This window comes from Mobula birostris, chromosome 17 (assembly GCF_030028105.1).
Source record: "Mobula birostris isolate sMobBir1 chromosome 17, sMobBir1.hap1, whole genome shotgun sequence".
NCBI lineage: Eukaryota > Metazoa > Chordata > Chondrichthyes > Myliobatiformes > Myliobatidae > Mobula > Mobula birostris.
Window position 1 is genome coordinate 70,362,331 of NC_092386.1, and position 12,992 is coordinate 70,375,322.

General features: G+C 39.6%; 1 protein-coding gene across 2 annotated transcripts in view; it reads left to right on the forward strand.

The window, feature by feature from the left end:
- The window catches only part of LOC140211751 (methylcytosine dioxygenase TET2-like), a 180,254-nt gene that overhangs the window by 126,325 nt on the left and 40,937 nt on the right, over positions 1 to 12,992 (forward strand). For both annotated transcript variants that reach the window (XM_072281885.1, XM_072281886.1), the window contains 2 exons: positions 9,326 to 9,476; positions 10,109 to 10,198. In XM_072281885.1, coding sequence (XP_072137986.1) covers positions 9,326 to 9,476; positions 10,109 to 10,198 — 241 coding nt within the window. The remainder of the gene's footprint in view (positions 1 to 9,325; positions 9,477 to 10,108; positions 10,199 to 12,992) is intronic.

Consider the following 12,992-nt stretch of genomic DNA (forward strand, 5'->3'; position numbering starts at 1 on the left):
CTGTGGTAATTCTAATCTATTAGGCTAAGTAATGGTATTAGTTGTTAAGAAAAATGGTAATAATAGTTTACATATAACCCTTCTGGACCATTTCCACTGGTCCAAAATGTTGTATATAAGCCTATGTAACAACCATTGTAGGTGTTTATATCCTAATTTGTTCATGCTTGCTCCTGCCCACAGACATAATTATCCAATCCCTATGTACTTATTTACTTAATTTTTCATTTTTTATCCCTTTCCCAAATCTTTCCCTTTACTTGTGTTAATTCTCTATTTTCCAAAAGAAAACAAAAAAAGAAAGACATTTAGACTAGGGGTGCTTACGTTAGCAATATTACTGTGTTGATGAGAAGAGCAGTATAAATCATTAGGAGAGTCATCTAAAGTCTGCTCGCATTGGGGTTATATATTCAATCCATTTATTCCAGATTTGATAAAATTTTTCTTTTTGAATTCTCAGGGAGTAAGTCAACTTTTCCATTTTAAATATTTCCAAGATAATTTCGTGCCAATCTTCTAATGTAGGTGGTATTGGATTTAGCCACTTTCTAGTGATTGATTTCTTACTTGCCGCTAAGAGGGCCTGCAGCATCTTTATATCTTCCTTCTGTTCAAGAAACAATACATGCCCCAAATAGAGCGTCTCAAAGTTCAGAGGTATCTGGGACCTAAGTACCTTAACTAATGTTCTATGAATACCTTCCCAATATAGACTTAATTTAGGGCAATCCCAGAAAATATGAAAATGATTTGCCTCCTTGGAGCCGCACCTTCTCCAACACGTCACGTTTGTATCTTTATATTTTTCCTGATATGAGGTCTGAAGTATCTTATAATGTTTTTCCAACAATGTTCTCTCCAAGTCAAGGAATTAGTCGAGGACCATTGAAAGCTGCAGATTTTCCCCCAAGCCTCCTCTGAAAGTACCAACCCCGCTTCTTTCTCCCACTTCTCTTTAATATACAGTGTATTTACATTTTTAGCATGGGAGAGTGCATTATATACTCGAGAAACTGATTTACTAGGTTTTGAACTGCAAGCCGAATTCAGAATCTTGAAAAATTCTAATTCTACTGTTGATAGATCTGTATATCTACAACTCTGGTTAACATAGTTTCGTACTTGAAGGTACCTAAAAAAGTCATTATGTTCTAGGCCATGTTTATCCTGCAGGATTTGGAAACTTTGTAATACTCTTTTATGTATAAATGAGAGGTAGGTTGTAAGATCTTTCTTTATCCATAGCTCAAATCTTTTATTTCCTCTGTTGGGAAGGAATTCGGTATCATATGCACACCATCTAAAGAGTTTTAACATGTTATTAATTCCACATGAATTAACCACCTTCTGCTATACTTTTAATGTAAGATTTATCCAACTGCTTTTAAATTTTTCCAACTGGGCCATCAATCCTTTGTCAGCTATTGAGGCCTGTAGAGGAAAACTGTCAACTAATCCAAATTCTATTTCCTTCCATCTAGCCTTATATTTCCTATTACACCAATATAACAGAGGGGTTATCTGTGAGGCATAAAAATAATTTCTCAGGCAAGGAAGAACCATACCTCCTCCTTCCTTCCCTAACTGTAAGGTGTTATATCGAATTCTAGGTTTCTTTCCTTGCCAAATGAAGCGGGAAATCCATTTGTCCCATTCCCTGAATTGATTATCATCCACCTCCACCGGTAAAGTACGGAAAAGATACAATAACCGAGGAAGAATATTCATTTTTATAGTATTTATCCTTGAATTTAAACCTAAAAAGGGGATAAGATTCCATCTATGCATATCTGCTTTTATCTCTGAGATTAATGGCCCATAATTTACCTGTGACAGTGTTGAAAAATCCTTCGGCAGGGTTATTCCTAAATATTTTAATGATTTAGCTTCCCACTTAAGATCGTATGTATCCTGCAATTTTTTGGATGGTGTATAATTTAGGGACATAACCTGCGTTTTCTTTACATTTACTTTATAACCTGATATTTTCCCAAAGTCATTCAACAGTGTAAACAATCCTATAAATGATTTTTCTGGTTCACTCGGATAGACCAAAACATCATCTGCGAATAACGCCACTTTCTGTTCAATCCCTGCCACCTTGATACCTTCTACGATTTCGCTCTGTCTTATTAGTTGGGCAAGCGGTTCAATATATAGCGCAAAAAGGAGAGGAGAAATTGGGCATCCCTGTCTAGTGCCTCTCTCTAAGATGAAGGAGTCAAAAGAGGTCCCCATTTATCTTAATTCGGGCTGTAGGGCTGTCATATAGAGTCTGAATTACTTTAATAAACTTTTCTTGAAAGCCGAATCTTCCTAACACTCTGTATAGGAATGCCCAACTATCCGAATCAAAAGCTTTCTCAGCATCCAATCCTACTACCATTGTCTCTGTCTCATTCTTATTAACCTGTTCTAATATGTGCAGAGTTCTCCTCATGTTGTCCTGTGTTTGTCTTTGTTGAATAAATCCAGTCTGGTCTAAATGGATTAGGCCAGGTAAAAGTTTTTCCAATCTGCGTGCTAGTATAGATGTAAATAGTTTGTAATCTAAATTAAGAACACTAATTGGCCGATAATTGCCACATTCTAGTTTATCTTTACCCTCTTTAGGAATAACTGAAGTAATCGCTTCTCTCCCGGAAGGTGGAGTTTCTCCTCTCTGCAAGATCCAATTAAAGGTGTTAAGTAGTAATGGGGCTAACTGTGTCTTCAGGGACTTGTACCACTCTGAGGTAAACCCATCAGAACCCGGGGACTTTCCAGCCTTTAACCTAGAGATGGCCACGTTCAGTTCTTTGACAGTTACTGGTTCTAATAAACTTTCATTTTGTAAATCTGTAAATTTAGGTAGATCTAAAAAATTCAATACACTGTCTATATAGGGCTCATTGGGGGCCTGGGGTTGGGAGTACAGCTCTCGATAATATGTTTCAAAACTCTCTTGAATTTTCCCTATTGTACTCTCCACAAGCTTTGTCTTTGGATTCTTTATTTTATGAATTGTATTGTCTGCTTGTTGTTTTCGTAATTTATATGCTAATAATCTAGCTGATTTACCTCCTACTTCATAATTCTTTTGTCTCAGGTAAAGAAAATTTCTTTGAGTTTCCAACGTATAAATATCGTCAATTTCACTTTGCAATTTCCTAATTTCCTGTTTTCGATTTGAATTACTTTTATTGCTATCTACAACTTGAAATTGTTTTAATTTTCCTTGAAGGTCTACTAATTTTTGTGCATTGATTTTTTTCATGTGAGTGGTAATGGGAATAATTTTCCCTCTCAGTACAGCTTTCAATGTATCCCATAAGATCACTGGTGATGTTTCTCCCGTGTCATTAAGGTTTAGATATTCTTTGATTTCTCCCCTTAATCTCTCCATTACTTTCGGGTTATTGAGTATATGTGAGTTTAGCCTCCATAGTGTTTTCCTCATTTTCCTTTCCAGGATTAGAGAGAGACTGGGCTATGATCCGACAGATCAATTGTTGCAATATTACAGTTTTTTATCTTGAGTCTATCTGTATTAAAGATAAAGAAATAGTCTATCCTTGAATAGGCTGAATGAGGGAAAGAGTAATGTGTATAATCTTTACTAGTAGGGTGTAATTCCCTCCAGACATCTATAATTCCCAACTCCTCCATCAATGAATTCATTTTCCGAGTCAGAGGTTTATTCTGAGTAACTATTCTTGAAGAATCTAATACAGGATTTAATCTAATATTAAAATCCCCTCCACAAATTACTACCCCTTGAGAACTGACCATTAGGTCAAAAATGTGTCTATAAAATGACCATTCACAACCAGGAGGAGCATAAACATTCAGCAATGTTATTTCTGTACCTTCTATTCTTCCTGTGATTTTTACAAACTGTCCTTATTTGTCTTTAGTCTCTGAAATATGTTCATAATTGAGAGTACTTGATATTAAAGTAGCTACCCCTCTTTTGTGACTCTATTTATATGATGAATAAAATACATGCTTAAAGCCCATACTTTTTAATTTTCCATGTTCAGATTGGCTCATATGTGTTTCCTGGAGGAAAGCTATTTGTGCCCTCTCTTTTTTCAATTTAGACATAATCTTATTTCTTTTAATTTGATTCAAAACCCCATTAACATTATAGGAAATTATTTTTACCAATTCAGTTTGCATTTTTCTCTAGTAGAAAAAAAAACACTCTCCTTTTCTAACCAAACAGTAAGCAATCCCTTCTCAACAGTAAACCAAGACATATAACCACACCCTAGACATTTTTGAACGTGTAACATTTGAAAATTTTTCCCGACTTCCCACAGTGAGGCCTGAGCACCGACCCGCCTCAGTTCAGAGGGATAAACTCTATCTTCACCCTGTGTTAGAGGGCCCTCAGCAGTTTGAATAATCATAGAGAATTTTCTCCTATTTATGTCTCGACCAAATTGCTATCATTCAAGTTATTCCGCCTAGTTTATTTTCAGTTACCAGTTTTCATTTTACCTTTAAGTCCGATTTACTCTTTTCAGGCATTTCTCTTAATTAATCTGTATTCTCTGTACATTCGCGTCTGAATATTTGCAGCTTTTCCTTGTAGTTTGACACTCTGGTTCGAGTGGAGCGTCCTCGCCCCACTAACTGCCACGACTTCTGCCGAATCCTCTCCAGTAGCGACTCCGGTTGGGTGATAACTTTAATAGGTAGTCCCCGGTCCGCCAGGTCCAACGTTGCCTCCTCCGCCGTAGCGTAAGTTTTTGTCCCTTTGTCGTAAAAGACTCTCAGCTGAGCTGGATACAGGGTCTGGAATCTGATGTTGTTTTCCTTCAGGACTGTCCGTGTTTCCGTATATTCCTTCTGTCTGGCAAGAATCCCCGGTGCGTAGTCGTGGTCTAAACTGATCTTGCAGTTGTTCCACATGAAACCTTTATTTTGCCATGCCCTTTTAAGCACCTCTTCCTTCGTTCTGTAACTGAGAAATCTGACCAGGATCGATCTGGGCTGGGCGCCTGCCAGGGGCTGTGGTGCCAACGCGCGGTGAGCCCTTTCTATCTGTAGGTCTTTTGCGGTCGGTATATCAAGGTTCTCTCTAAGCAGCTTCTCCACCAAGGGAATCATCAATCCGGGTTTACCTTCGGTTCCTTTGGGAACTCCGTAAATCCTCACATTTTCCCTTCTTGAGCGGCCTTCTTGATCTATTAGTTTCCACTGGAGCTGCTCTTGCAGCTTCAGCATTTCTGCAATCACTTCCTCGGCGTTTTGTAGCTTTTCTTCAATTCCAACAATCCTCGCTTCGGCTTCATCTATCCGCGAGTTAGTTTTTACTATTTCTCCTTTAATATCTTCCAGCTGTTTGCTGTTATCTTGTCGGAACTCGCGAATCTCTCCAAGAATCAAAGACAGAGTCACCGATTCCCCCTCATTATCTCCGTCCTGGCTTGCCGTGGGGGAGCTAGGCCCGTCGCCTTGCCGCGTCTCTTTATGTTTATCAGCCTTCGGAGCGGACTTTTTAATCTTGTTCTTAGACATCATCCTTGCCCCCTTTTATTAATATAGTTATGCAATATTAAATATTTGTCTAAATTCGATTTTGGGGCAGTTTACCTTCTTTTTTGTCGAGAGACCTTTTCCTTACGCCGCCATTCCCTTGATGACCTGGAAGTCCCCCCCGATGATGCAAATTTCATGGACGAAATGAGAAAGAGAAAAAGATTAGAAAGTGGGTTGTACAAGGGAATGATGAGGAAGATGCAAAATGGGAAGAGTTGGAAGAATGCAGGAATGATGTAGAGAAGGACTTGGAAGTAAAGCATAATAGTAGAGTGGCAGTTGTGAAAGAAAGTTGATGGGGAAAGACGGAAACAGAGAGACCGGAGAGCAAAATCATAAAAGATGGAGAGAGGATCTAAATTATTTGACTTTGTATATGTTTAGGCTTTTGGATTTCCAAATTGAGTGCACTTGAACCTTGTCCCCAGCTCTAGATCTCTTCTCTTGTGGAATGTAGCATACAGTTGGCCCTCCTTATCCGCGAGGGATTGGTTCCGGGACCCCTCTCGGATACCAAAAAACACGGATGCTCAAGTCCGTTATTCAACCTGTCTAAATGCAGTGGACCTTAGGACCCAACAGAACCCCGGACCTTATTTAACCTGTCTCAGTGCGGTGGACATTAGGACCCGGCAGCAGAGCTCTGAATCCGCAGTGTTTCTGTTCACGAAAATAATCACTATCATGATTTAAAATAAAGTGGAAATAATAAAGCAATCGGAAAGAGGTGAAACACCATCGGTCACTGGAAAAGCATTAGGCTATAGTCGGTCAATGATTGGAACTATTTTAAAGGACAAAGTGAGAAAGGCCCTGCCCTGATGAAAGCTACAATTATTACTAAGCAATGCAGTGGTTTCATTATTGGGTTTTGGGTTTTTGATCCTTCACGTAAACCTGGCACGGATGAAAAGCGCTTGGGAGCGGTCTGTTACTGGATCGAACTCGGGAATTTCCGTTCCTGAGCCCGGCGCTGAAACATATGTTTCTTAAGTGTTTTAAATGCATAGAAAGGTAAAATATATACTATACACTAAGACAAATGTTTAACTGACACTAAGTAATACCGGATGTACCTGCTCTGACTTAGAGAACTTTTTTCGATCCCGATCCACGATAACCTACGCACATCCTCCTGTATACTTTAAATCATCTCTAGATTACTTATAATACCTAATACAATGTAGATGCTATATAAAATATTTGTTACACTGCATTGTTTAGGGAATAATGACACGAAAAAAAGTCTGTACATGTTCAAATAACAAGTGCTGGGAGAGCGCTTCCGGTTTTTCTTGATTCGTGGTGGGTTGAATTCGCACATGTGGAACTCGTGGATAAGGAGGGCCGACTGTATATTCTATTGATATGGTCTGGAACCAGAAATCTGTGATATGGCTGCATATTGACAATTCAGCAGCATACAACTTTCATGTTATTAATTCTGTTGGCTGATATTCAGTTGTGAGGACATAACCACGAGATTTATCAATTCAGAGCTCTATGACGGGAACACCTATGTTATAAGATGTTTGCCTTGCATATGTTATACGTAACAGTCTCCTATAAAACTGTCCTCAGTTTGCCTGAGAGAAGACACCTGTCATTTTTGCCTGTTCTTCCAGTGCTGGAGGTGATTACCTTATCAGAACACTCAACAAAAAAATAGTTAAAATATCTTTAAGAGTCTGAGCATTTGAGACAGATTGATCCTTTCAATAAGCATATTTAAGAAAAAAAACAGTAATCAAGTTTCTTTACTGATCTGATCCACAATTAACAACAATGTACACGTACTCCTTGAAATGCTTCAATAGGTTACAAACTGTGAGGCCTGAATTTCCGAGTTTTTCCATTGATATCAAGAATGTTAATTCCGCACCCACCCCCCCCCCCATCTGTCATCTGCCAAATTTTAAGAGCAGAGTCACTTTGCTCATCAGAATGGGAGGTCAGAGCCCTTATAAATGCAAAAGAGGCTGTGAGCTCTGATGGAAAGGGCCAAAGCCTCCTTTCCCCCCAAAGAAACAATACTCAGCCATTTTCCTATTAACATTGTCCCAGGATCCCTCTGGTTGGATTTGATTTTCAACTATTACATTTCTGGGAATTAAGGATTAAAGAAAATAATTACAGTCTTGCTGTATAAAACCAGGTCTGCTTCCCAACACTCAGTAAGCCTAACACGAGAATGTCAGGTTGAAATATCAGGCTGATATGCACTCCATCTTTCTAGCACTAACAAGAGCAGCCTTTCAAGGTCTCCTTCTCATTTAAAAGTTCAGTTGCATTTTAAACAGGGAGGTTTTGTGAAATGAACAAGTTTACTTTTAAAATTAGGGGGTCACATGGACTTTATATATGATATTTTTCATTTAAATCTCCTGAAAGAAAAATACATTTGAGGGTGTTTGAGTAAACAGAAGTCTCAGCCTATAACTTATATAGGAAATCTTCAATGTGAAAATGTTACTAACTTTCAATTCTTGTAATTTGGATTTTGAAAGTAGATTAACATCTTGCAGATAAGGGTGCAATTATCATGATGTCTAAGGTCCATTAAGGTATTCAGGAATGTAGTCTAAACGTTGGGATTCTACAATTAACTGATAAGCACAGGTTAAAGCTTTACAAGTTTTTAACAGACAGGTCCAAGGATACATAAAACACTTCTGTCATGTTTATAGAAGACCTCCCAATACAAAGCCAACCAACTTGTACCTGCCAGCAAAACTCATCACCCCTTCCTCTGGCAGGGAGCACTTTACTGTTATTTGGCTCAAAGATTGCATGACATTAATAAAAGAATGACAAAAGAGTTCTTCCCTTCGTACTGGTCAATGGCTACAAAAAAGTGCCTCTACTTGAGAGTAATTAGTGATGGGGCAGTAAATACCAGCCTTTTTTATGATCACCATATCCTCGAAACATATAAGGAAGCCAAGTTAGCCACTTTCAAAAGATATCCTGGAAGTAATGACATGCTGCAACATCCTAAGGATGAGAGAGAGTTTGCTTGGATAAGTTCTATCCTTAGGAATAAGTTACCAACTTTTCTCAAAAACCCAAGAAACTGAGTGATTCAACTCTGCAGAAGCAGAGAGGAAGATAAGAAATATGCAAACATCAATTCATGAACATTTTAGGCATCCAATTTGGTTGCAGCTTGAAGCTAGCCTCCTGTACTTTATAATAAGAGCAGTGATGTTCATATAGCTTCCTGTGGCCTGAGATTACATCTCAGGTGACATTGTCTAAGTTTTCAGTGCATGTTCTGAGGGGTCAGGCCCCCTGTTCAGCAAGCGGGACGTGAATATTCATGGTCAGAACACAGTGCAAGGTGTACTATGTAGAAAAGGCAGCTGGTGGATCAGATGTGCCACTCCTCATGATCTAGTGTTGTGGAATCAGTTGGAAAAACATTCAAGTTGAAGGTCTTGGTCATACTCTACAAGTTTTTGGCACATTCAGTTAATGGTTACCCAGGTAGGCAGTGTTTAAATTATTCACTCTGGATGTGTGTGATGTAAGTAAGGCTGTTATTAATAATCCATGAGAACCTGGTATTGAATGACAGTGAAGTGCTTTCCTGAGGATGCAAGTTTGGTGTGTTCAATAAGGGAAGGTGATCTAGTTCATGTGAAGCACACCCACAAAGGATGTTAGATAGGATATTGACCAGGTGTCAGTCAATGGGTCTTAATACAGATCAATATTGGTATGTAATGTTAGCATTTTAAAATATGAAGTCAAATGCAAAGGGAACAAGATTAACTCTGACCTTTCCATGCAGGCGAACATGTGCTTGCCAAGGGCTGGATCAAGATACTTGTGGAGCCTCGTTTTCCTTTGGCTGCTCATGGAGTATGTACTACAACGGGTGTAAGTTTGCCAGAAGTAAAGCCCCCAGGAAATTCAAGCTGCTTGGCGATGATCCCAAAGAGGTGGGTGGTTACTCGGTGTGCATCCTCACTGCAGTTGATTATTCTGTAAGGGTTCTTCTGATAGTGACACGTGGAGACCAGAATTTTGGTGAATTCTGCCTTTGCAGATGCAGGCACTATGCCTTGCTCACCAGCGGAGTATTGCAGCAAGTGATGAACACAGCTTTATGGGGTTGAAAAAGAAGCATGTTTCATTTGTCCACAGTTTGTGCTGATGAGCAGATAAGGCACAAAGAGAGAAAACATTCAAAGCTTCATGGTAGAAATCAACTCTGGCTCCAGATTTATATTTCTTTAAAAATCTAGTTAGGAGTTATAGCAGCTGAATCCCACTCTGGAGAGTTCCAGTGCTTGAGGTGATCATTTTCTTGTTGATGCATTTTTGCAAAACTCTCTTGTCTTCTGAAGACCATCTTACTGATAGTTCTGATAATGGAAAGCAATTTACTAAATTAATTTATCAGTTTTAATTCTTCAACCATGAAACAAGAAGCATTCTAGTGGTGTAATTTGCTGCATAATATAACTTAGCAAACTGTAAATACCTGTTGCTTCCCATGGGAGTGCAGTATTTTCCTAAAGTGCTGACCTTTAAATCTTCCAGTCGTTTAATTTGTTGCCTTTCCTTTCAGGAGGAGAAGCTGGAAGCAAATCTGCAAAACCTAGCTAGTTTATTGGCACCTATTTACAAGAAGCTTGCCCCAGATGCATTCAATAATCAAGTGAGTGGTTGTTTAGTTTTCTTTTAACTGCTCTTTCGGATAATAAGATAAAAGCACCAATGCCCAATTAACCAATTGAAGGTCATGATGTTGACATTGAATCTCAAAAGGTTGAGATTAGTTGAAAATGCTCTTTGTTTCAGGGTGGCAGATGGTTGTCAAAATTAATGATGTAGGGAAATTCATTAGGAATACATATGTTTGGAATGTGGGGATTAATTTACACTCGATGCTGGTGTAAAATAGACAATATCGATTGATTTAACTGCATTTTAGGTGACTGAATGAATCTTACCAATTTTACATAATTGCCTGAAGCCTGAATTAACTTTTGTGTGCTTGGTTATGTTTAAGGATTTAAAGAAGCCAATTTTAGTAGTTCTTAAAGGTTAGAGACAAACAAGTCAAAGTATTGACAAGAGTCTCATCGCCGTACAAAAGACAATGGAATCGTCGCTATGCGTGCTGTTGTAGTTGAATAAAAACTACAAGGCAGATTGAAAAAGATTATTAAGGGAAATGGAGTCAAGACAAAAATATGGTGATACAGTACACGAATAGCACAACAAGCTATGGGGCTGAATTGCCCTCCTTTTCTGAACTAAGTCCTCTGGACCAGAAGACTTCATTCAGAATAGTAAAGAGATTCATCAATCTGAATGGGATATTTTGTTTTGTCTTTTCATGTTCCAGGTGTGTACTGTTTGATGCATCAGTTTATGTTGCTTATTGTGGATTAAAGTGGAGAAGACTGAGAAAGGTGAATGTTTCACACCTCATTGGCTCCCTGGTTATATCTGACAATACACGGCACATTTTCCTTCATGTACAATGAGCTCTATTGGTCACATTTCATCAGTTTTCCCTTTGCACCAACTGGATGCTTAGTTTTTGAAGATAAAGTTCATGAGTGTGTGCAATTTACATTTTTCTCCGCCACAGGATTTCCTTACGGCTCTGCAGTGAATAATATTAAAACCAGATTTTCTATATTGACTCATCTGTGATTGACTTCACATTCAAATTGGATGAGCTGGGATTCTTTGCTGTAATGTTACGAAGACTGTGACTATTCTCTGATGTAGAAGGCAATGGCTGCTTGACTAAGCATGTGAATGCATGCCAACTTTGCCAGGTTGGATCTTCCTGCTTGCAATGCTCGTTAGGTAATATTGGCAAGGTGGCATTTGGATAGGAGCTGCAAAGAAGATTAAATGCTGTAGTCATTGCTACAATGTTGTATCTAGATAAGGAAGATCGAGAAAGACAGTGGAGGTGATGATCAGGAGCTAACAAATGCACAAGGTTCTTGTGAGGAACTTTGTTTCTGAATATTCTCAGTTTATTCCCAGATTTGATCATTACACTGAGCGGTAAGAAGAAAGGAGGAGGGATTGCAGTGTTTGTGAATGAAAGGTGGTGTAATCCTGGGCATGTTACTGTAAAACACGGACGGACTAGAAGGGCCGAGATGGCCTGTTTCCGTGCTATAATTGTTATATGGTTAAAAGAACAGTTAGGTGGACCAGAATTGAGCTCTTAGCCATTGGGATATGACTATATTATGTGCCTTGGGAATTCTGAATCGCAGTTTTAGTTGTCATTTACATTTACCTATCGGCTGACGCGAATGTAGTGTGTAATGCTATTCTTTTGACCGAGGCCAATTGCCCTCACATCTTGTGATGAAGGTGCTGGAGAGGCTGGCCCTGACTTACCTTGGACCGCGGATGAGATCTTGCTAGGATGCAAACTCAATATCCCAATGCTTTTGTGGGTGTTACTGGGGATTTTAATCATGTTTCTCATGAGGCAGCAATGCAGTTTTTGTCAATTTGTCAGCTGCCCTACACAGCAGATCCGATCACAACTTGGTCCTGCCAACCCAGGTACGTGCCTCTTGTCCAGGGGCAGCCTGGGTCAACAAGGATTGTAAGCAGGTGGACTCAGGATGTTAATGAGACACTGCAAGAATGCTCTGAGAGGACGGACTGGGAAGTGTTATGTGAGCCACACAAGGAGGATATTAACAAAATGACTGATTGTATCACAGACTATATCAAATTCTGTGAGAACACCACAGACTGTACGCTGCTTCCTCAACAACAAGCCCTGGATTACCAGTGACCTGAAAGAACTTTTGAATATGAAGAAGAAAGTCTTGAGGTCTGGAGGTAGACAAGCACTGAGGCGAGTACAGAGTGAACTGAGGTAAAACTGAGGGAGTGCAAAGAGGAAGCTGGGGTACAAGCTCCAGCAGAATAGCATAAGAGACATGCATTCGGGCATGGCTTCAAGGTTAAGGAAAGGAAGATCGAGGGCTGCCTGGATAGGGCCAATGAATTGAACTTGTTTTTCAACAGGTTCAGCACGGGACCTCCTGTTGTCCCCTCCCCCACTTGCCCAGACCACACACCCTCCCTGCCCCCAAGCCTTCTCTGTCTACCTTTCCCTCCCTCTGGTGAGTGCTTGTGTTCCCAATTCCCCTACTTTGGAGAATTGCCTCCATGGGGATGACAGCCCTCCCCCACCTGACTGTGATTGCAGGTGACGGTAAGAGACAGCTGGAGAGACTACATCAAGGCAAAGCTGCGAGACCAGACGGTATCAGCCCCAGGGTTTGAAGACCTGTGCGAGCCAGCAGTCTCGTATTTTGTAGCACCTTTACAATCTTGAGTTTGAGTCAGGAAAAGATACCGGTGTTATGGAAGGCATCTTGCTTGGTTCCTGTACCCAAGAAGGCGACTCCATCTGAACTTAATGACTACAGACCAATTGCCCTCACATCTTATGT